The 24,583-nt window shown below is 46.1% G+C and overlaps 1 protein-coding gene across 2 annotated transcripts in view; it reads left to right on the top strand.

Moving 5' to 3' along the window:
• The window catches only part of DPYSL2 (dihydropyrimidinase like 2), a 49,611-nt gene that overhangs the window by 11,005 nt on the left and 14,023 nt on the right, over positions 1 to 24,583 (top strand). For both annotated transcript variants that reach the window (XM_080634564.1, XM_080634565.1), the window contains 6 exons: positions 2,152 to 2,240; positions 3,924 to 4,108; positions 19,221 to 19,385; positions 19,821 to 19,882; positions 20,960 to 21,040; positions 21,894 to 21,962. In XM_080634564.1, the coding sequence (XP_080490690.1) occupies positions 2,152 to 2,240; positions 3,924 to 4,108; positions 19,221 to 19,385; positions 19,821 to 19,882; positions 20,960 to 21,040; positions 21,894 to 21,962 (651 nt within the window). The remainder of the gene's footprint in view (positions 1 to 2,151; positions 2,241 to 3,923; positions 4,109 to 19,220; positions 19,386 to 19,820; positions 19,883 to 20,959; positions 21,041 to 21,893; positions 21,963 to 24,583) is intronic.

Raw genomic sequence — 24,583 nt, 5'->3', positions numbered from 1 at the left:
GCCTCTGTTGAAACGATGGAGGTTACGGCTGAATCACTGTCATGAGCCAAAAGTAGTGTGACGCATTTTCCTTACGACTGAGCGCTCTGATTGATGCTGCGTGCACCCGATGCGATTCTGCAAAGATAAGGGATAGAGAAAACATCACATTCTGGTCCAATTTGCTGTTGTATAAACCTGGAATTCATCCCCTGAGACAGATGCTTGAAGAAGGCGGCTAATCCGTGCCTGGCTGTCCTGTTCTTGCTGCACCAGCAGGGTAGATACGCACAGATTCAGCAGCAGGCCCTTGCATGGGTGCAAGCTGCGAGCGCTTTTGTCTCTGAGGTGGTTGAAATGAGCAGAGGGGTTCACACTGGTTTTAGAGCCCACCACGCACCCGCAGCAGGAGGCAGCGGGAGCATTCCCAGCGTCATTACAGTGCTCCACCCTGCAGTTTTGCTGCTCTTTATATGTATTTGTTTTTCCCTCCTTTGCTAATTGCTGCCCACTGCATTAGGATGTGGGCTGTCAGTGACATCCATGGCCAGACAACCCCATTTCAGTAGCAGCTGGCTGTTTCGGTAGCACAAGGCATCTGCACTAGAGGTGGGCATCAATACTGCAGTGTTTCTGGAGATGGTAAACACGTAGGACAGTTTGCTGTAGAGGCTGCCATTGAAAGACAAGTGGGTTTTTCACTCCCCAAGTGAATTCATTCACGCTTATTGGCATTCACAGCAGATTCTATATTTAAATCTTGGGGTTTTCTTTCTTTGTTCTTTTTTCTAAATGGGTGGCGTTACTCAGGGAAACTCTCCATTGCAGCAGGAGGAGGGAGGAGAAGGAGAAAAAGGAGGAGGAAGAAGAGACACTGAACATCTCGTAGATATTTAGCAGTTACATAAAAGATGGAGATAATGATATAAATCAGTAGCTGATGCAATTCATGTCGCCCTTTTGTCATTGAAGAGCCATGTCAGCTTGTGTCAGTTGAGTTTTATTATAAGCTCTTTAGCAAAATGCCTGATTCTTTTGTTCTGTTTGACCACTGGAGTCCCAGCTTGAAATAAGGGCCCTGAGCACCACTGTCACTGTCTTACATGTACTTACGAGAAGTAAATGGGCACCACCACGTCAAAGTCCTGCTTTCCACCCCTGCCTGAAGTCAGGTTTGGTTTCATCAGTCTTTGGCAGTGCTGTTCCAGTTCTTTGTTCTCTTACCAAGATGTTTTTGGGAGGAGGAAAGAGAATGAGACTAAGTCCGAGTGCCAATTTCAAGGGCTGTGTTGCAGTTTAAACTGAACACTGCATAACGTGTATATGTCCCTGATATAGGGAAGGATGGAACCAGAGGGGCACAGCAATTGCTCTGCAGTGTATTTCACCCTGGTTTATGACTATGGCGTAAAAAGATGAGTTTGGTTTTGTTCTGAAACCTTGCAAAAATGAGATGTGGCTCGAGCTGAGGTACAGGCACATCTGCTGACTGCCTGGTTGCAGTCACCTTTCTGTTCCTGTCAGAGTGCCTTCTCATTTGAGGACATTTTAATAACCATTTTGTTGAATCCTTCCCTTCAACTTAATCTGAGCTTATTTCCATCCGATGAGGCAGTGGTGCTCTGGAAAGGCAGCAAGAGGATCCACTGCATCGAAACATCACTCAGTTGGCCAAAACGAGTTTGTTTGTGTTGTGTAACTCGTGGCAACAGACTTTTGGTCCATCTCCCTGACAGCAGTTGACTCGCAGTGAGCCAAGCCCTGACTCCAGTATGTGGGTGCGTATAGGAAAGTGTGCATATGACCAAGGCAGGGCAAAAAATAAGAGATGTGGCTGTTACACATCCATCACAGTATTATTTAATGCCTTTGCTGTAGGTGATGGTTGCAAGCTGCAGGTATGGGTGAAGCTGCCAAGTAGACAAGCCTGCTGGAATCCAACTCCCTTTCTATTCTCATTCTTTTTTGGATCATTAGTGTGATGAAAGGGCTTGCAGATGAAATAAGGTATTTTATCTTTCAGTTGAAAGTGCAGCAGTTGACTTGTGTTTTGACATGTACTTCTGAATAATGCAGAGGATGCTTCCATCTCTTTTATCTCTGAGGTGACACTGCAGACTGTCAGCTTTCTCACAGCATAACTATGGCTTGTTGTATGCTTCTTTGTTGCAGAGTGATCGTCTTTTGATCAAAGGTGGTAAAATAGTGAATGACGACCAGTCTTTTTATGCAGACATTTACATGGAAGATGGGTTGATAAAGTAAGTGAAGCCTGATAACCATGTTGCAATTGAAAATGTGCCGAAATGTAGTGCAGATTAGCAAAGGAGAGCTCAGTGACCTATATTAAATTGCAAGGAGAAATGAGCTTTTCATGTATATGCTGGTGTTTGGTGGAGGAACTTTAAAAACAAGGTGTTGAATTAAATAAGCAAATGGGCCCAGACCCCACTGTTATTAAAGCATGGGTCAGAGGAGGTACTTGTGCTTAATTTTAGCCATGTGCATAGCCCCATGCTGAGGCGACACATATGTTAGAAGTTATCTGTGTTGTAACATTTTACCAGGCTATGACTTAAGATATTTTGAAGCCGGAGTTCAGCATCTTAATACAGTTAATTCTGGTTTTGGGTAAGAGGCTGGACTTAGGTGACCTCTTGAGGTCTCCTGCGGCGCTGTCTTCTGTGGTTCTGTGATGCAAGGATCAATCCAACCCCCCTTAAAGTTAAATGTCAACAGAATTCCAGCCTGGTTTGTGTTGGAAGGGGCCTTAAAGCTCATCCAGCTCCAACCCCTGCCACAGGCAGGGACCCCTTCCACTGGAGCAGCTTGCTCCAAGCCCCTGTGTCCAACCTGGCCTTGAACACTGCCAGGGATGGGGCAGCCACAGCTTCTCTGGGCACCCTGGGCCAGCGCCTCAGCACCCTCACAGGAAGAGCTTCTGCCTAAGAGCTCATCTCAGTCTTCCCTCTGGCAGGTTAAAGCCATTCCCCTTGGCCTGTCCCTACAGGCCCTTGTCCCAAGCCCCTCTCCAGGATTCTTGTAGGTGCCTTTTAGATATTGGAAGACTGTTATAAGGTCTCCCCTGATCCTGTAGTTTAAGGATTGAGGTTCAGACCTCTTTCCAGCATGCTGCTGTGTTTTCAGTCCCAAAACATGCGTTTCTGGCACGTTGAATATACATTACATATCTCTTTGGAAAATTACTCCTAGGAAAAAGAGGACAAGGCAGAGGTTGCAAACAAGGAATTTTCCTGTTCTGGCTGAAGGGTCAGCACATGTGCTTTGTTAATCAAGGTTAAAAGTTAAAGGAGCCAGCCAGAGACAGTTAATGAGTTGCAATAAATGTATCATCCACTGTTGCTCTTCCAAAAATAGGTTTGTGAAGAGCTGGACTGGAGAGACCATTGGGGGTCTCATCAGGGATTTGGTAACCAGTATCTGCATGGGCTTGTGTTTTTGCAGGGACTACGTAATGCATGGAAGTAGACAACACAGAGTGGCAAAAGCTCTTCCAGTGCGCCCAAAACAATGCTAACATCAACATTGCCGTTAGGCAGCTAGGATCAAGTGTTGAACTGGCACTTGGCAACCTCAGTCCAGCCCCAGTAAAGCTGCTCACAGGCTCTTGCTGGGTTTGGTGCAGTGATCATCTGCCAGTGTGGTTTCTTGTCCTTCCTGTTAAGTCTAATACTGCCCCGAGGTCCTGAAGTCAGTTGCACACTTTGCTCTCACTTGTACAAGTGCTTCAAGGGGAAGAGTTGGAATTAAAAGATCTTGAGGTCCTTTCCAACACTAACCGTTCTATGTATTCATCCTGATCCTGTAAGTTGCTTTATATGGAAAAAGAAAGCACTAGGCAGGTTAAGTAGCACAGGGGTGTATGTTTGCAGGCTGTTTGCCTTGCTTGTGTCTGACTTGCTGTTTGAAACCCGTTTACCCAGGCAAATAGGAGAGAATCTGATTGTGCCAGGAGGAGTGAAAACTATTGAAGCTCATGGCAGGATGGTGATTCCTGGAGGGATTGATGTTCACACCCGCTTCCAGATGCCGGAACAGGGGATGACGTCTGCTGATGACTTCTTCCAAGGGACCAAGGCTGCGCTGGCTGGCGGCACCACCATGATCAGTAAGCTGATTGTTTTTTCTCTTCCAATTTACTTCTCTCTTTCTCAGGTAAGTTCAGGAGCTGTGGGCTCTATAAGTTATATGTATTTTGGACCAGGTTGCTGAGATAAGCTTGTGTAGGGGTAGGAAAAGCAGTGGCAAAGCAGGACCCCAGGGTTTCCACGTCCTACAGCTGTCAAGTCACTCCACTCATCCTCTCTGCAAGATTTACCTTGTTACTTCAGACCCAGGAATCTGATTTAGCCAGATTCTTGGGTCTGCTCCTACTGAAATCAGTGTCGCTTTGACCTCTGGCACCAGCAGCAGATTCTCCACATTGCTGTGCCCCAGTTCTTTTCTTCATGATGTCTATGGGTAGATGTCCATCATGGTTCACACCCAGAAGCTTGATGTCCATGTACTTTGTGTCTTTGAAAACTGGGCCACTTATTTGAAGATTTGCACGTAGCCATGCATGTACACAGCTCTAGCACCAGGATCTGGGTTGGCACTGTGTCTTAGGTGCTCATGTCCTCTTTTGGAGGAAGAGAGAAATCGGGAAATGAAAATACCTCAAAATAAAACGACAGACAGACTGACTGGTCTGCTGACAGCAGGATCAGACACTCCCAGTGTTCTCTCCGGCTCTAAAATGCCTCATGAATGACTTCCAGGCTGTCTGTCCCCATTTGTGTTGGCTACAGATGCTTGGCTAGTCAGAGCCAGGATCTTGAAGCTCCATAAGTGAGTCATTGTTAACCTTGGTGGAGCTAGAGGCAGAAAATACAACCTTGTGTTGCAGTGGAGCTGATCGTGTGTAAACTGTAACCCGGCACCCTGGAGTCTGTTGCTGCATACGGGGATCAGGGATAAAGGTGTAAAGTGATACAGTAGTTGAGCATCTTGCACTCTTTCATGTGCTCTGAAGTGCTGCCACTTCAGAGGAGGGGAGCTAAAGCACAGAGAAATACTGTCTGATCCACGGATATAAGGAGATCTTAGGCACAGCCAGGAATCAGCCTAACTCCTTGGTTCAAACGTAGCTCCTTATGGACTAGAAAATCCTCATCTCTTAGGGGGTGGTTATGAGTGATGCTCCGATGGGTGGGCTCTGACTGATTGACACAGAGGTTGGAAGTAGGAGCCAAGGGTCCAAGCGCACCTGGACTGTTCGTGCTTCAGAAGCAAATCTTTCATTTTGGGTCTGGACCGTACAAAGAGGCTGTGTCTGGCCCATGAACTTGGTCTAATGCTTCAAACAGATAACCTTGAAATAACCCAGGAAATGACTTTTTATAATGTTATCACTTTAGAGTGCTGTGTATGAAGATAACTCGCACGTGCAGAGAACGCACAGTGGGAGTGTAGCTGTGGATAGTCTCATTCTGCTTCTGATAGCCAGTTTTTCTTCAATCTTTGCTGTCAAATTAATAGGACTGAAATGGTATTTTCTTTTCAGCTTCAGTTCACTGACTTTGTTCATTGGTTGTTCCTTTGTCATTAGTACACCTGGTTCACACTTGAGTTACCACTTTATTCTTCCTTGTTAAGCTGAGTTAGATCAAAATACCATTCTCTGCATTTGCATCTGCCCTTCCAACAGCACCATTTCCCTCAGGGGCACTTTATATAGCATTTGGAGCAGAAATTGCTTAGGCAGAATTTTCTGCAGTGGCACTTTGGTTGCTGCCTTTTGCCTGTGCAGGGCCTCATACTTCAGAAACGCTTGGGACCTTTCCCTGTAGGCATACATAGACTGTAGAGTCTGGATAGTTCAAGATTATGGAGATGATGGAGAGGTATCTCTGGGTGGGTATCAGCAACTGGAGCTGAGGATTAACAATCCAGCTGGACTTCAAAGCTTCAGAGCCTCTGCTCTGTGTCAGCTCAGCTCTTCCTTTAGCAAAATTACACCATTGCAGAAAGGTTTTTCCACCGTGAAGCTGCCCCAGTGAATGTGCTCTTGGTGGGTGGCCTTTGGTTTTTCCCAGAGCAGGTGGGAGTTGAGCTGTGGCTGATGGCAGCATTTTTGTGCTGTTATGATAAATGGGATAGCATTTAGTGAACTCAACTCATCACAACCAAATTTCAGCCTGAAAGTGACAGGCTCATGTTTGTCGTTGTATATTTTTGTGGGAAAACCTCATCCATGTTTCTTCGTTTATGCTTTAAGGAAGCTCTTTATGATTTATTTACAAATCCCTTCATCTGGTTTTCTCTTTTATACAGAGCCCTCATTTTGGGCAAGGAAACAGGTTAGTTGGCTTTCTGCTCCAATTTGTTTCACATTTCCATGCAGGAGGGCACTTCCAGGCTGTTTACAGTCACTGGAGGGGGAAGTATTTGTTTTATGTACATTTTTCAGTGAAGTGCAAACAAGAATCTTGGCTGGGGCTCTATTGATTGTTGGATGTATGGAAACTGTGGGTGAAATCCTGACTTGAGCAAGGGAACCGAGAGTGGTGTCATTGAGCTCAGCAGTGCCAGGAGCTCCCCCTGGGTGCCTGCTTTGGTTTCAGTGAACTGCATTTTGAGCTCAGCTCAACTTTGATGTTGTTCCTTTAATTCTCATGGCAAACACATCCAAGGGAAGCACACAGGAATTCCAGAATGTAACCTATTGTTTCCAAGCCCTGTTCCCATTTGCTTCCTTTCCCCTTTAAAGTAAGTTCCTTACTAGAGCATCAGAGAGAGGAGAATCTGACTCTCAAGTGGTATCAAAAGGAGCAGCCCCATGTTCTGTGTGGAACCAGTGGAGATCTGTCCTGGTGGAATGCAGATACGGTTCCGATCCAGTGCTTTCCAAATCATCGTCTGGTTGGCTGGAATGAGGGAGTGCCCTACATCACCTCTATTCCCATCGAGCTCTCCAGTCCTGGCTTTCCTGCACTCTTCTCTGCATTGCTTCACTCACAAGTTGGAGCTGATTTGTTTTTCTAGCTGCTCACTTCACAGAGGCTACTTGACCAGGAATTCCAGCTGTGATCCTTCTGTCTCTGTCCTGTCCAGTGCCAAAGGCAAGACTCCATCTACCCCTGCTCATGTAGGAGGAAACAGAGTTGGTTTTGCTGAGAGATGATGTATTGGGATAGGATTGGTTGTTCTTCTGATATGGCAGTTTGCATGATCCTTTTTCTGTCCCTGCCTTAAGCCAGTTTCAGTGTGGATGTGTCAGCCGAGGGTGAAAGGTGCTGCATGTGTTTCAGGATAACATTTCTTTGGAAAACAAACACGCTTTTAACATGTCAGAATGCAGAGTTTGGGCAGCAAGTTGAAGAGAGGATTCCAGGATGATCTGCAGAAGACTTTGGAGGAGAGAGGAGTGTTAGATAGGCTCCAGCTGATCCTCTGATGTGTTTAATGGCCTAGTGAGAGCTGCATCTCTCCAGACCAGCTCCCACGCGCATTTCGTCCCCCCTCCCAAAGGCCATGCTTCTTCCTGGGTATCTGCTGGCCTTGAGGGAAATTGCTTGCTGACATTGCCTGTGTTGACTCAGTCAACCACTGTTATAATCATAGAGAGAAATTACAGTGAGAGAAATTATAGCTCTTTATGGTTTGGTGACTTGGAAGGCAGCTGCCTTTTGAACTTGACTAGCAGTTACCCTAATAACATGGAGAACATACACTGGGGATGTGAGCCTTCGTGTCTTGGGAGGTTCAGAAAATGAAGGGGAACTTCATGTAGGCTGCAGTCTGCTTCCTAATACTATACCCTGCTATTAAAGAGAGAACTCGTGTGCAGCATGGCAGAGGTTTTCAGGAGTGTGTTGGCTGCTCAGCTCCAGTCAGATCTATAGTGAGTTGACACCAGGTCTCCTGGGTCATCCTGAAGATCACTACCTTGCTAGGAGGAATGTTTCCAGTTTAGCATGCTTCCTCACCTCTTGGTTTTTGAACTGAGCATATTCTACCCTACCAGGTGCTGCTATTTTATATGGTTGGGGTTAGTCTTAGAGAGGAGGGCAAGAGTCTAAATGGTGGGCAGAGGAGAAGGATGGCACAGACAGAGAAGGAGGTGACAGCAGTGGTCATGCGGTAACTTGTGGCTGAGCTGGAATATAAAACCAAGTGCTTTGAGTCCAAGGGCAGCCACCACAGAGCTGCAGTGTCTGCCCAAGCTCTGTACATACAGTGCTGCATTGTTCCGCAGACACCAGCCTGGATTGGTCTCTCTTTGCACCCAGTCGCAGAGATAAAAGCGGAACTGTATGGTTGGATCTGGCACTTCAGCTGGGCTGTGCTGGGGTGGATGGCTGGTCTCACTTTCTAGCAGCTGGTGGTGGTGGTTCTGCAGCAAAGAAACATTGAATTCTCTAGAGACATAATGAAAATGGCCACTTGCAGAAAAGGTTATTGCTGATTTACACAGGTAGAGGCTTCCTTGAACTCAGCTACTAAGATAGTGCTATAACCACACAGGAGTGCAGAGTCCCTCTGGCCCTTTCTCTTCTCTCCCCAGCTCCTCTTGGTGCTTTTTATACCCCCCTCCTCCTTGCCTCTGCACTGATTCAGGCTGAATCTTGTTTGCTTCACTGACTCCCAGCTTGCTGCTGTGATGCTGGTGGCTCTCATTCAGAGCAGGCTTAAAACCATTCATGAGAAAGTCAGTCCATCGACAAAGATGGGCACTCCCCGGGGGTGAACTCCTCTTCTCAAGCTTTTAAACCCTTATGAAGTCCATCAGGCGTCTCTGCCTGCAGTGGTGTGTGCAGCTACTGTTGGGCTGACAGCCTGGCTTGCCAGGGCTGGCTCTGCTTCCCTGCTGCGCTGGATGCCATCGCCTCTATTGTTCTGATGGGCTTTCCAAAGGGGTCTCATTGGAAGTGCAGGAAGCAAATCTGCCAAGTCCTCGATGTGTCTTGCCAGTTAGCACAGAAGGAAACAGCTGTTCACTCCCCAGCCTACGTTGTGTGTTATTATGTGTGGTTTATTATTCTGCTTTCGCCTTTGGGCTGCAACTATTGTTTGTCATCTCTTTGCTGCTGAGAGGATAGGCTCCTGTGAGAAGCAAATTGAGAGAACAGGCTCCTGAGAGGAACAGGTGAGGACTTCAGGAGCTGTGGAGCTTTGCCTGAGGTTATGCAGGCGGCCTGTGGGGTGAGAGGGTCTTTAAACCCTGACTGTCAGACTTCGGGGCTGATTTCTCTGCCCACCACCTTCTTAGTGCTGAAAGGTGAAATCAGCGGTGTCTGGTGTTGGGCTGGAGTCCTGAAGCCGCTGCGGTCCAGCACAGCTTGTTTGTCAGTCAGTCCGTTCATGTTTTTCCCTATTACCCCATCTTCTGCCTTTGCCAGAGCTGCTCTGGATCCTGGCCCTTGCTCCTCTCCCAGCCTTCCGTCTCTTCAGCAACATCAGTTCTGTTAAGGAGCAGGTGAGCAGGGCCCTTGCTCTGTTCTGCTCTGGACCAGCTCCACTCCTGTCACTGCAGAGGAAGGAGTGGATGGAGGCTGTCTCACACATGCTGGAGACTGGAGACTCTGCTTTAGTTGGGAACAAACGGATCTTGAAATGGCAGCACCACTGAGTGCAGCCGTCTTCCTGCAGATGTGACTGACCTAGATTATTCCATGCATCCAAAAAGAGGGATTTGGCACTCACTCAGGGGAAATAACCAGTGCTGTCTGTTTATGCAATAGCACTTAATACCTCTTATTCCATATAATGGTTGGGATTAGTAGTGCTGCTTTCCCCCTGCGTGGAGAAGGTTCCTGTTCTTTTGTTTGAAGAGCTGCTTTTCTTGCTTTCACACTCCCAGTGCTCTCCTCCCCAGGTCCCATGCCTTATAGGTAACATGAAGTAAAGAACTAATGGATATCACCAGTGTGTTGTGTTTTACATGGCCCCTTCCATCAATGGAAAAGGCATGTGGTGCTTTGAAGGGTGCAGGTGTAAATTTGGGTCCTCTGCCTAAAGTCCATCAACTGCAGATGGAACAGCAGTCCTAAAAATAAAGCACAATTACCCACCTCCATTGATGTAACACCACTAGCTGTCTGCTGTGGGTTTTCAGGGCATGTGTGTTAAACCTTGCTGGATAACCTGTCTTAATCCTTAAACCTGCAAGTTGAGATGAGGTCTTAAACAGCAGGAAATGGTGCCTCTAGCTCTTTCCTTGGCTTGTTTTATTCTGGGCATGGATTTTTGCCTTCCTACCACTGTTCAGTCCTTTGGCTTTTTTTACCTTCCATGAGCTTGAACCAGTAGAAACCATCCTGGTCAGAGAGGAGCTTTGAACTTTCCACTTTGGGAATTAGCTTTGCGTGCCAGGGGAAGGAAGCAAGTGATGTGTGGTGGAAGTGATGGCTAAAACTAAACGGGGTATTTCTCTCTTGGGGTGGATTTGGGCAAGTACTGTCTTGGGTCAATGAAGCCTTTTTCCATCTTCCTTTCAGCCACTGTGCCTTCAGTTCATAGATCCCATCTGTTTCTTCGGAGCTGGATTTTCTTTTAATCTTTCTGGTGAGAGGGAGAGATGTTTAAGGTATACAAATGAGCTCCTCCTGTCTAGCACGCTTCAGTCAGGCTTAGAAACTGCTGTGCCTGCATCTTTGCACAACCCTAAATCCCATGGAAGCTTTGTGCGTTTAAAAGGAATGCAGCGATGGGCACTAAAGAGTTATGGCTTCTGGGAAAACTCTTTTCTTCCTTTGGGACACCATGGTTAGTGTTAGGATTACCTCTGGGACAATGGGGATGTCACTGGATTGCTCCATGCCAGTTGCTAGCTGTCAGTAGTGGGAGGTGGCTCTATTGCTGGGGAGTTCTAAGCTTGAAGTCAAGTAAATGAAGTTCACCAAGACCCTCAGAAGTATAAAGTGATTATATTTATATAGAGCTGCCTGGGGTTCTTCATGGGTGTGAGAGGCCAGGCAGGGCTATTTCAGACCTGGAGGAAGGAAATTCAACAGCTGGAGACTGTGTCACAGAATTCCCTATTAAAACAAAGGAAGCTCCTATAGCAATTATTGCAGCAATCTCCATAGCTAAGTTGCAAGCAATATTAGCCTTACAGAGCTGCAGAAGGTGTCCCTGCCCGTGGCAGGGGTTAGAACTAGATGATCTTCAAGGTCCCATTCAACCTAAACCATTCTATGATCCTGTGACAGAAAACCAGCAGATGGGCAGGTGTGCTCGGGAAGTAGACATGTGCAGTGTCAATGTACCTGCTTCAGCTCTGTCCTACAATAGGTTTGTTAGAAAATAGGTTCTGCTGCATCACCCCATAAGATCCCACCACAATTTTGTCTATGGATAAATGGACATTTGGTTCTGATGCAGTCCTTGCTTCCTTGTCTGTAGTTGTTTGACAACCAGCAGTGGTTTAACTGAGAACACAGTGGGGACTCTTACGTGTCCTACCAGCAATGGAAATGGCCTGATGGTGATGGGTGAGAACCTCTTCCTCAAAACATGATGTCACTTCATCACTGCCAGGAGAAGAGGAAGTGTCTGGTCCTTGTCCAGGGAGGGGTGATGTTTATATGGCAAATACAGAGGGAAAGGACAGGTTCACCAAACCAGTCTTTTTCCCCCCATTTCTCTTGCAACCTGTTTAAAACAAAGTGATTCTGCAGAATCAGAACCCTTTGTTTGCCTTTAGTTTTATCTTGTTGGGGAAAAAATGAATCTGTCTAATCCTGAAAACATAAAACCCTCTCAGAACCATCACAGATCCCATTGCAACCACTCACATCCTGCAGTTGTGTTCCTCTTCATCTCCAACACCCCCCTGAGACAACCACAGGCAGTGGAGCTGGGAAGCCAAGATGTGGTCTTACATACAATGATCCAAATCCAGAACTGTTCCAGCTTCCTGGCTAGTGGAAAAAGCCCGATGGGCAGGGTACATCTCCACTGACCTGAGAGGGATGGAACTGGCTTACGGCACTTGATCTTTTGTCCCCTTGTTTGTGATCAAACTTTTGCCCCTTGAATGTGTTGTTATAGTTGTGTTTTGCCTGGACTTGAAATCCATGGCTACAAACAGAGGTTTTCTCAATCCCATTCCCTCAAGGTTTACAGGCCAATTTATATGGAGGTCTTTGAAGTCCTCTGCGCTGCCTTTCATGGGCTTCAAGTGTGGAAATGCCTAAAAGGAAGAATAAATCCTGGAATCACTTAAATATCTCTTTTGAACTTGGCTCTCCTCCTCCTCCTCCTCTGTCATGATGACCTCCTGAGACACAAGCATAGCTTGGGTGTACAATAAACCTGTACTTTAAAGAAGTGGAGCCTTTTTTGATCTCATCTTCAGATGTTGTCATTCCAGCTGTTGAAGCAGTTTATGAATGGTTGTTTGGACATCCAGACCCCCTGTTCTTTACATTTGTGTCCAGCTGGCATTAAAGTATTAATCGTACTTTGGACCTCATCAGCAAAAAAGGCACAAGTGAAATATCTGTATGACCTCAGTGAGGGACTAACAGAACATTGCAGTCTGAAAATGTAATCAGTGCAGCACAGATATGTCTCATTCTTCTGAGCCTGCTCCAGGGTCTGATTTCTCTACATCAAGTCTAATAAACTATATCTAACCTGACAGAAAACAACATGTAATATCATATTGCTTGCCTTTTCTTCTCTTACTTTGGCAGACCCGTACAAGCAAACAGCCCTTGTGTATCTGCATTAGCATGGTAAATGCTGTTCTATGCAGAGCATTGTTGCTCTTCTTAATAATCTCTTTGTTTAATACCTTTTCTTGGAGGGAAAAAGCCAAACAATGAAGTAATGTGGGAATAAATCCCCTCAGAAATGCAAAGCTGAAGTCTGATTGCTGGGTCCAGGATGTTAAGAAAATTCTTCATTTGACTTCCCATTACCTTCAAGTCTATCAGCCTAGGTACGTCAGCAGTGGTAACCTTAAAAGTGATCTTGTTGCTATCCTTTCTTGTCCTAGATCACAAACATGACCTGGAGTGTGGTTTAGAGGGAGAACTGGGTATGAAATCAGAACGTAGGAGATGTGAGGTTCTTGTAGGTTACTTGGTTTGGGATTTTTGAGCTCAGAAGCAATGCTGAGGTCTCTTTCTAGCCTGAACTGATGCAGAGCTGCTGAGCAGGCAGTTGTGCTTCAATACTTGAAGCAGAAGTCTTATTGCTGTGAGGCTTGACTTGTGAACAGCTTTGTTACTGGATAAGGCAGCTTCTGGTAGCTCTGCATGTAAAAGGGTCATGATACATAACTGCTAGTAGAAGGTACTGTGGTGTTTTACCAGAGGAGAGTTTGAAGTCTCTGGATGAAATAAGGTCCATGATTATGGGATAATCTGTGAATGGGTCAGTAAAGGGCCTGGCTTTCAGTTCATGTCTATTGATTTTATTCTGCTCCCTTTCATAGCATTATTCCCAGATCACACCAGTGCCAGGAGAATACTGTTGCAGTCGTAGAGTAGCAACAACTCCAGACTTCTAAGCAGGGAGCTGTGCAATTACCAGGGCTGAATTTAATTACAACCTCTCAATAAAATGGCTTGTGACAGAATGTACAACTCCATAAATTCAGCAGATTTCATCACATGCAGTTGCTGTGGAGATTAAGTAGTATTAAACAGGCAGATGTGTTTATAGTGATCAAGCTGCTATTTAAAGTTTTGGGTAGGGAAATCTGCCTGCTAACAGTTAAGCTTAAATGCTAAGGATTTTCACCTTATAAACTCCTTTTACACAATAGGCACATTTAATGCTAGTAGGAGCAGGAAATAATATGCAGAACTGCAGTTTATAATAACAACTGGAACCCTGCATACAGGGTTTTATTGCACATACAATTTTTGTAACATCTGACCTTCATTCACATTTATATTGTCCATATCAAATAGCTTTTCTCTTCCCTGGTAGTGATGTTCATTAGCTGAAGCCCGAGAAGTATTTCATGCATGCTTTAGATGACACGTAATTAAACTAGTTGAAAAAGACCTTTTAGAAGGGAAAGATGGAATCAAGGACTATTAATAGAAGCTGCAGGAAGGGGCTGTGAGCAAGCCAAGGCCTGCTCCACTGAGACAGGATGCAAAAGAGAAAAAGCTGCACATGCCACAATACCAGGAAGCTATAAACCCCATTAATCCCCACCCATGAGGACATCATCCAAAACCTAAAGGTTTGTTTTCAAGGCACGGCTAAGAGCTGAATTCAGCTCTCTCACTGAAGCAGTAATTTCTCCTGAGCTTAGTGAGGGGTCAAAAATAAAAAGGCATGGCTCTTCAGCTGCATTTTTGAGAGCTTCCAAGTGCCAGGGGGAGATTACATGGGATTTTTTATGGCTTCAGTCTCAAAACATCCTCCAGGCTGTTGGTTAAATTCCCCAGTCTTCTGTGTTTGGTCCCTTATGGCCACGCAGAATAGCTGCCTCCGTCCTCAAGCTGGGCACTTGTTCAGGGTCTGAGTGAGAGCCACAGCTATCTCCCTGCTTTGGACAAGCTCTCCAGGACCAGAAAGCCACAGTCTATCCGAGTTGGTAAAAGGAAGCCAAGATGTGGTGCAGTGTTTTAGAAAGCCACAGTTTAGAGCTGAGATGGGCACCATTTTAAGTGTGCTCTGCAGCTGGTGAGTTGATAAGGTTTTAAAGTAAGGGAGGAGATAGAGCAGCTGAACAAAGAACAATGTTTTTAAAGCCAACCTTTAATGGATGCACTGACCAGGGATGTGATCAGTAAGTGCTAGTGCTTTATAAACTGATCCTTTTGCTTCTCCTACCCTACTTAGTTTTTTCATGCTCATGTTAAAACAATACTTTATTTTCCCTGTATGTGGAAAGTTCTGTTTAAATCAATTCCTCTTAGTTTTTGCCTTCCCCTTTCATTTAACACTGTCTGTCTGATGCACTGGTGGTTTTTATCTCTCCCCACCTTGCAGCATTCAACCATTTGGGCTCACTGGACACGTACCATTTCAGTGTGGCTGGATGCCAGCTTTGGTATATTAAAGCCACACAGATAAGCTAACAGCGGTTAGCGGTGTTGTCTCACTCCAGCTTATTGTCTGCCTTTAATCTTGAGCTGATTAATCTGTCCAAGGAGGAGTGAAGGATCATGAGCAAGACAGACTCATGGATGATGGGTGGGTGGGAGCTGAAATACTTGGAAGTAAGAGCAGATGCACCTTGTAAGCAGTGTGAAGCCGTATGGAATGAAGGGAGAGCAAAACCAGACACATCAGAGGGGTAATTAAGAGTCTTATTGTGGCTGAACAGTGGTGGGTACGCAGGTGCTCAGATCCCACTGCCTTCCAAAGGGAGGGGAAGGCTCAGTTTGGGAAAAAGCTAAACAGACTCTGCAGTAATTCTGGACTCTTGTCAGGATTTTACCAAGGGAGAACCTGGATGATTTGTAAAATATAAAATCCTTTTCTGATCCTTTCCTTTAGCAGCAGCTGCTTTGCTGATGTGAGCAGGCTTGCTGCTAAGCCACAGGCTGTTGCTTTTTTGGATTCTGCATCTCGGAAGGTTAAAAGAGAAATCCACAGAATGTTTTGTGTTCATAGCTGAGAAACCACTGTAATCCTAACCTTGTCTCTGCTGTGTAACTTGCTGGGAGTGATGTTAAATAACGAGAAACATTAGGATCAGGGCTGAAATTTAGGGAGCCACTACAAGGACCACAAGCTCTTTAGTTCCTCCTTTGAAGGTTTCAGTGCTGATGAAGTGATACTGAAATGATCTTTCCCTTTCCTCTTTTTTTCTTCACTTTGTTTCTGTTTTTGGAGTCAGCTTTGAGCTTAAACTGAGCTGGCAACTTCCTTTTCAGACCTCAGCAGCTGACATCATTTGTACAGCAGTAATCAACAACAGGAAGAAAACATCTGGGCTTGGAAGCATGAAGACATCAAGGCTGTAGTGGTCTGGAGAATAAAGGGGTGACAACAGCCTTGTTGCAACAGTTTGTCTTGAGTGTGTCCTGCAGACATGAGGACCCTCCAGTGGCTGCAGGAATTGAACATTCCTGGTTTCTGAGATGAAGGAGCGAAGGATGGGGCAGTAAACTGTTGGGTTCCCTAGAGAGAGGTGGGTCAGTGAGGTCAGGACAGCACGCTGCTTTCTGCATGGGAAGCCTCCAGGGTAATCTCCATGGCTGGGTTTGCTGCGTGCTCCGGTGGGTCAGAAGACCTTGCGTCCATGGTCTTGTGGCAGATCATACCCAGGGGTCATCCTGGGAACCTAGGGCTGTGGGAATGCAGCGGATGGAGCTTTCATCGGCTGCTTTGTACTGCTCTGAAGCACAGGGACCTTAAAGAAAAAGCTTTTTGTTTTACTCCGAGCTCATGAGCTGTGCCTGAGGACTGGAAGAACTTCCTCTGAGCTGCATGTGGGCGATTCCTTTCCATACCAACAGGCAGAAGTAGTTGCAATGCTCAGTTCTTTTAACAGCAGGCGAAGAATCAATCTCTGCTCTTCTCCTTTAAAGGATGTAGGCTCATTCTCACTAATTTGGGCTCCTAAAAACCCCAACCCTCACATGTAGGCCATAATCTTGCAATGTAGTTGGCCCCTTCCATTGTATCAAGGGATGGTAAAATTGAGGAGACACTTGCATTTGTGTCTGAATTACCTCTAGACTAACACTTAGGGTTACATCCAGCTTCCTGGTGTCTCATTTCATCATCTACTGCTTCTGCCTCACCTGTGGCAACACAGCTTTCTTCCTGCTCTGGGGTGCTCTGTATCAGGTCCAGGGATGTCCTTCTCACTATCTCATGGTATGCTTTATGATGTTGCTCCTTCCTAGAGTCTCTTTGGACTAGTTAAATCACAGGCTTCGGAAAACTGTTGGCTTAACTTGCACATTCAGGCCTTCTTGATGACTTCTTCTATGTAACTATAACAAGGTGGTTGATCAGTAATAGCAGCTTTCTGCCAGCCACATATGGAAACAAACTGTATTCTGTTTTGGTGGGGATGATGGGTGATTTGGCTATCAGGGAGCTCGAGGGAGCTGCTGTGAGATGTATCAGCAGCACAGCTTCCATATGAGATATTCGTAATCCCCAGAGTTGATTTTCTTGCACATATGCACCACTACCTCCATCCCTTATCCTTATTGTAACCAGCTGTGGTTTGACTTTGTTAAAGATCTGATAGAGCTCCCTTACCCCCTCTCCCACTCCCTCCACAAGTTGCCATTAGTCATACTTGGGCAGTGCATGAAATAAGATGGTGATAAAGCTCTGATCCTAGACACCAGAGTCATTCCTAGGGGCTCCGCTGTGTTAACCCCTTGGTGTCTCTAGGCAGGATTTCCTAATGCCCGTAGCCATGTATCATCTTGGGCTAACAGAGCTCTTAGGGCACCTTTTGTCTTAAGTAGAGATGGATTTATTATTGTGATGTGTTGGAGATTAAATGGGCTTTTTTTGTTTTTGAATTAGCCAGTGAGCTGAGGAAGACAGCTCTGGTGTTAAGGCACTGGCCATTTGTGAAAACATGGGTTTTCTTTGTGTCCCATTGGTAACACGGAGGGAATGTTATTTTTCTCCTTGGTTTTCGTACTGCTTAAGCTAAAGAGTAACTTTGGCAGAGTGACAAGGGGCTACGTACTGGCCAAGAAGAAACAATTCAGTCTTGGAAGTGAGTGGAAGGTTTCTGACCACTGGGGAAGAGGAGATCATGGAACAGAAATGGGATGGTTCTTTAAAAACAGGCCAGTTTATCATCTGGTTAAATTTGGGTTGCTTCTCCCGAGGGTAGCGAAAAGCACATCCTTGAGCTGATGCCAGTCACCAGGCACATTTCAGAGCTTTCACTCATAGCACAGATTTCTCTGGTGGGCAGGACTCTGCTGTCTGAGCACAGGAAGGCCGTGAGCCGCTCCTGAACCCCTAACCCACTGCTGCTCAAAGCTGCAGCTCTACCGCTGGTGTATCAGCAAAGAACTGCATCCCACCCTTCCCTTTGCAGGCTGGCAAAGGGGCAGACACAAGCCTTTTGGAAAAGCACAGATATTTTAGCTGTTGTTTTGCTGTCTGTCACGTAGTCACCTTTGCAAGAGGGAGAGAGGGTGGACACAGCTTTGATTCTCCACTGGGAACAAGTAAGGCCCGAAGACTTTGTCTCTTATTCCAGCTGTGATGTAGAGCTAACTGCTGAGCTGATGGCAGCCCAGATACTCTCCAGTGAGGTTAAAAATAAACTGCTTGAATTTCTCTGCTGATAATTGCAGCAATTACTTGTGTGATTTGATGTAAGATCAAACCAGGGCTCTGTCTTCCTCAACAGTGCCGGCTCAGTTTGTGACCCCTGAAGCCCCATGGGCTGTTCTTCCTCTCAGCAGCAGTTCAGTTTCTGAGGTGCTGGCTGGCTGCTTTTATTTCACTGAATGCTCTTTGGATTACTGGCAGGAGAACTAAACCTTCACATCCAAATCTCTTTTACCCTTTGAGGATGTTCTGCACCTGTAGCACTGGGGGACTATCTTTTAGCTGCCTGTGAAGCTAGTTGCTGCTGAACTTAATGTGTTAGGCTGGAACAGGGATCAGAGTAGGCAGATGCTGGAGGCAAGCAGCATCTTGTTGTCAGGGGCGTCTCTCCAGCCACAGCAGACTGTTGGTCCTGCTTCTTCCAGTCCTCACTTGTACACTGTTTGTGGAAGGTGCTCTTGGCTGGGATGCATAGCACAAAGCAGCTCTGATCCATGTGGAGATCTTGGTTGACACTGTGTATGTGCCAGCATCTTTTCACTGTTTGGACAGCTTTTCTAGCATGTCCAGCAGCACAAAGGCACTGCTTGGATGTGAGGTGCTGAGTACTGAAAGCTGCTGACTGCTGCTCACAGGGGATTTTGTCTGTGTCGTTGTTCACTTGTCTCCAAACAAGGGAGAGGTGTTTACAGAGCTCTCTGCAGCGGTTTGTGTTTGCTGCCGTTAGGAGGGAGTTCTGTTTGCTCCGCTCACAAACAATTGCAGTGAACAGGTTGTAGTAACTGAACTATTTCCTTCAGCTTCTACTCCGTCATCAGCTTCCTGGCTGCATTCTCAGATGTGGGACTTCAGACACCAAGTCTTGCAAACTCAGATATTTTAGGGGCAAGGGGATATCTTCTTTTCGCAGCAGCCTCTGCAGATCATGCTCTCTGTCTTGGATATCTGGGAAAGCTGCTGCACCGGCCGTTTACCAGTGCTTTGGTTGTCTTTCCCAGTTGATCATGTGGTTCCCGAGCCAGGGACCAGTTTGCTGACTGCGTTTGACCAGTGGCGAGAATGGGCAGACAGCAAATCCTGCTGTGACTACTCTCTGCATGTGGACATCACCGAGTGGCATAAAGGTGTGCAGGAGGAGATGGAAGCTCTGGTTAAAGATCATGGTAAGTTCAGTTATTGAAAGTTAAGGAAAAAGCCTTTCTCCTCCGTAACGTTTTGGGACTGCTTCCCCTATTTTTAGGACTGGCTTTTGTGAAATATTTCACTTTTACATCCCAATAGAGCTGGTTTGGGCCCTGACATTAACTTGGCTCGTTCCAGCTTCTTGTGAAGGTTTGGACTGTTGCTTTGTAGAGGGCTTGGGATACAGCCTGGTGCCACATGGTGGAGTTGATCCTGGCCTTATGCTGTGATCTGCATGAGAGTCCATGTGTGTGCACACACATGTGTGTACGCGTTTCACAGCAAAGTCATTTATTTGCCTACCCATCATTTCTGCTTGGTGGTGGGCTGACTGAGGGGGGATGTCTTCTCTCTATGTCAAGCAGTGTGGTTTATGTTGCTTTATCCATGCCTGCAATTTGCTCTCTTTCTCACAGGTGTGAACTCCTTCTTGGTGTACATGGCTTTCAAAGATCGCTTTCAGCTAACTGACTCTCAGGTAGGAAGGCTTAATGTTGGCATGCTTCTATCACTGCAGGCTGGGCATTGCTTTATATAAGGGTTTAGTTTCCATACACTGGGATCTGATATTCTCTTCTGGCTTCAATCTTTGTGTGTGTAACAGTGCCTAAGATTTGCAGCAGTGCCCAGTGTTCTGGCTGGAAGGTTATTTTCTTAACAGAAACTACCCCAACCAACAGCAAACCCTGAAAACAATGGCAAGACCCTCACTGGGAGAGATACGGGGTTTCATTCCAGCTCCTTTGGTGTGGAAGCAGTGGCAATTTTATAAATTGCTGCTTTATGCCTAGGCACGGGGCAGAACAAGGATATCTCTGGAATAACGACTCTGTGTGTTTATCAGCTCAAACTGATCCTGGTCCAGAAGTTGGTTTCTGGCCTTAGTATTAGAATTGTGGGTCCGTAAGAAGGAGTTGCTGTTGGCTATTCTGGTGGATACGTTTGGGTACATTTAATTGTGTAGATGGGCAGTTTACATTTCTAAATGTGGGAGGAGAGGAATGCCTGGGAGTCTGGAACAGTGGAGAAGGCAGTGGTGAGTGACAGTTATCTCTAATGACTCTAGTAAGCATTTTAATGAGTGGCCATTGAGGGAGCCAGCCTCTGTTGTGGGTTACTCAACCTGAGCCCTCTCAGGGTGGGAAATCACACTGCTCCTGTCCCAGGCAGCCAGAGGGGTGGGTACAGATTCTCCATGGAAATCAGTGAAGGCATGGAAAAGGTACAACCCTGTGAGCTCTTAAAACCCCTCCAGTTGTAGGCGTGTGCAATTACTGTTTCTTCCTCCAGTGTGTCCCATATACCAAACCTGGCTTTTAAATAGTGCATGTTTGCCATATATCAGTAGCATCCAACTCTGTGGGTTGAGAAATGCAGTTATAGGCAGGAAAATGGATCATACCTATCAAGAAGACCCCATCTTTTATTTCTTAACGCTTCTCTGTTTTCCAATCATCAAAATTCAGTATGCTGAAGGAGTCTGGAGTGTTTATAATAGGTGTGTACCTGGGTGTACACTCGGGGTGTATTGTAATGTGTGTTTTCTCTCCTCCAGATATATGAGGTCCTGAGTGTGATCCGGGATATTGGCGCGACAGCTCAAGTGCATGCTGAGAACGGTGACATCATTGCTGAGGTATGGGATGTTTGTGCTGTGGATTATTAACTTCAAAATGCTGGGAGGAGGGATTGAAACTCTTCATTCCTTCTTTGCAAACAGAAAATCACCACCAGTTTGAAAAGCGTGACATAGGTGGATCAAGGATGTAAGCAGAGCGGGGCATCAAATCTTACCCCCTTCATTGCTACTGATAAAGCAGGTGTTTGTGGCAGTGGTGGATATTGGCCACCTCTGCCTTTCTCCCCATAAGTGAAAGACGGTGTCTGGCTGTGAATGTCACTGTGTCCAATAAAATGTTCTGCAGAAACTAAGACCAGGGAGTGTAGGAAGGGAAATGGCTTCATGCCGTGCTCAAGGTGATGATGGTTGGGATTGGTTCATCCTTTAAACAGCAGCAAAGAAGAAATGTCAATAATGTATTTGGATTTAATCGGATCTTTAGCTCATTTTATACATATGTTTCATTGTCTGACGGGGGAAGAGCCCACCTGAGTCTTTGAGCTGTGTTGCCTGCAGTTGCAGGATGATATTTCTCATGAGATACCGTCTTGCTGTATCTTGGGGATTATTTACAGACACAAATGAGCAGTGGAAGTTGAGGGGCTCTGAACCCAGGGTCAGGCAAATCAAAATAAAAGGTTTCTCTGACTTCCTGTTAACAAATCAGCAAGGGTTTTGTGAGCACTGGTTATTCTCAGCAAGGGAAGTTGGACAGGACTCTGGTTGTAAGGGCCTTAAGTAAAGCCCCATGTGGTTATTAGCTAGCACAGATGCCTAGGATCTTACTTGTACCTCTTTCAAACAGCTGTGTTTGCTGCAAGAAGAAATGCAGGTTGCTTTAAATCTCTTTTTGTTTTTGCTCTTTTAGGAGCAGCAAAGGATCCTGGAACTGGGAATCACAGGCCCTGAAGGGCATGTGTTGAGCAGACCTGAGGAGGTGAGGACTTCACTGCTGTTTCCTTTACTCCCCCAGTTTATAACATTTCTGCGTTGCCATCAAGTACTTCACATTGGGATGAATGTGGCTGGAAACATGATTTTATCCTGGCTGTAAACATTATTGCTGCATGGGGTAAGGGAGGAGGCTAGCACACTTCTAAGGGCTAGCTTGTAACTAGTCCTTTCTGAAGACTATCTGCTGTGGGTACTTATGAGGAACTGAGGAGCCCTCTCAGTACTGGAGAATGGGACATCTCCAGGGAGTAGTTGATCCAGCCTAAGATCTGATTCACCCTCTGGAAAGGCTTTTCTCTTCCTGTTGGTGACTTGAGATAGTCTGTAAAAACTCTGCTCATGCGTCAGGTATCTCAAGTGAGGTGATGTGTTTGAACCACAGAGCCCATGGTAAGCAGTTGAGACACAGAGAGCTGTTGGTGCTTAGCACATCTTCAGTTCAGCCCTTTGATAGCCCAGACTGGAATCCTACATCAGGAGATGCAGAAGGTGTTGAACCTGAAGCACAGGTAAAGCACAGTCTTCCTGGATCACCAGCTCCTTGATTCAGATGCTGCACAGGAACTCTTTAAGATGTTAAAGTTGAACAGTTTCGAGCTCTGAACAGTTGCGAGTTCTCATTGATGATGTTGGTCTTTATGGAGCTAGACCCTGGACCTCTTGTAGTTTCCCATCACTTTCAGTTGAGTTTGGCACGAGTAAAGACGTTTGATTTTGGTTTTATGTAGGCAGCATTTTGCCATTGACTGTTGCCAGGTTTGATTGTTTGATGAACATTTTGCTGATGGATTTTTTTTGCACCAAGGGACTAAGTAGTTTGCTGAGGGCACAGAAAGTATGTACCAGAGAGGGGAGCTAACTGAGAACCATAGAATGGTTGGATTGATTGGAAGGGACCTTCTCAGATCTTAGCTCAGCACTTAAATATAGTTAATCTTCATACTTCCCCATTGATTTCCCGAGAGTCAAGCACCCCAATCCCTCTCACTCCCTTTAAGTCTTTAAAATAAATCTCAAGAGTAAGAAAGAACCAAAAACCTGGTTTTCAGGTGGGTTCCCACTGCAATCTTCTTGTCTAGTCTTTCAGTATCTCTAAGCAAGCCATCTCATCATGGCATTCTGGGTTTGTGAAGTCCATCTGCTACATAGCAGCTGTTCTTTTTGTCCCTCAGAGATATTGGGGCTTTGCTGACTGCCAGATGTGGCAGCTGGAAGCTGGGTGTGTGAGATCATCCACACGTGCCCCTCATGCTCCCTCTCTATTTCCTCCCCTTGGTTCAGACAAGCAGCATCCAGAGACATTTCGGTAGGGATATAAATCATTCAATTGCTTCATGCAGAAAAAACGGCTCAACTTGGGCAGTGTGTGAATCCTCACAGAAATTTGTGTTTGGCTCCAGGAACTGGGAGGTTTTGCTTCCTGAAGTTGGGAGCAAACACTTGCACTGAGCTTTCCACCCACCCCTGCGTTACTGTTTCATACATACTTGTTGGCTTGCATCAGGAGAGTGGGAACAGATGCTGACATGACACTTCGGGCTCATCTGTGGAGCACCCCTAAACTTCCATTAACTTCAAAGGAAGGCTGCTTCTTACCTTAAAGTGTCTGGCCATCAAACTAGCCAAGTCTTGTCTGGCTACTTCAAAGCTCATCCTTAGTGGAGTGGGAGCTTTGAGGTGGTTCCCTAGCTCGGTTGGGTCGTTACATCTGTGCAGAAATGTGTTCTTTCTCAGTGCAGCAAGGAAGGCTGCCTGAGGACACGTGGCTGCCTCAGCTGGGGATCAGTAAAGCCTCTTCCCAGTGTCACTGGGCAGGCTCTGTGCAGCTGAGCTCAGCTGTGCTGTCTGCCCTGAGTGGAACCATTTGCTCCAAAATTCTCCTCCTTGAAAGTCATAGGAAGCAGGGCAGGAAGCGATGCCAGCTGGTTCCCTCCCTCCTTCTCCACTGCGGGAGTAACTCTGTGCTTTTAAAACCATACAACTCCCTTTAAGCTGGCTGCCGATAAAGGCCAGATTCTGAGGGAGGCAGCAGACCCATAATTCCTGTTGACTCCCAATAGAATCATAGAATGCTTCAGGTTGGTACGGACCTTAAAGCTCTTCCAGTTCCAACCCCTTGCCATGGGCTGCAGGGACACCTCACACTAGAGCAGGTTGCTCCAAGCCCTGTCCAATATGGCCTTGAACACTGCCAGGGATGGGGCAGTAGGAGTGGATGTTTCTTGGTGTTCCTCCAGGATGCTGTTAGCACTAGAATTGGCTTTTCATGCTGCCCTTTATGGAGTGAAAAGCCTGCCATAAGGACTTTATGATGGTTGTCACTGTACTGATGGGCCGCTTATTTCAGACCTCCACCTACAGCAAACTAGCAGGAGTTGTTGAACAAGTCTAAAGTATTTATTAAATCCAGCCTCCCACTCAATGCAGTGAGTCTGAGGTCAGAGTGAAGCACTCGGGGTCTGGCCGTGTGTGTTTGTGTCTTGGAGCATTCACATCTTCTGAATTCCCAGGTTGAATTAAGGCTTAATTTTCACTGCTGACTCATGGGCTTGGCTTGCTCACCTCAGTAACCTGTGTTGAACCAAGGTGACAGGATTCAGCGCA

The sequence above is a fragment of the Psittacula echo genome (genome assembly GCF_963264785.1).
Source record: "Psittacula echo genome assembly, chromosome: 25".
NCBI classification, from domain to species: domain Eukaryota; kingdom Metazoa; phylum Chordata; class Aves; order Psittaciformes; family Psittacidae; genus Psittacula; species Psittacula echo.
Note: the sequence above shows the minus strand (reverse complement) of the source record. Positions and strands in the feature narration are given on the sequence as shown.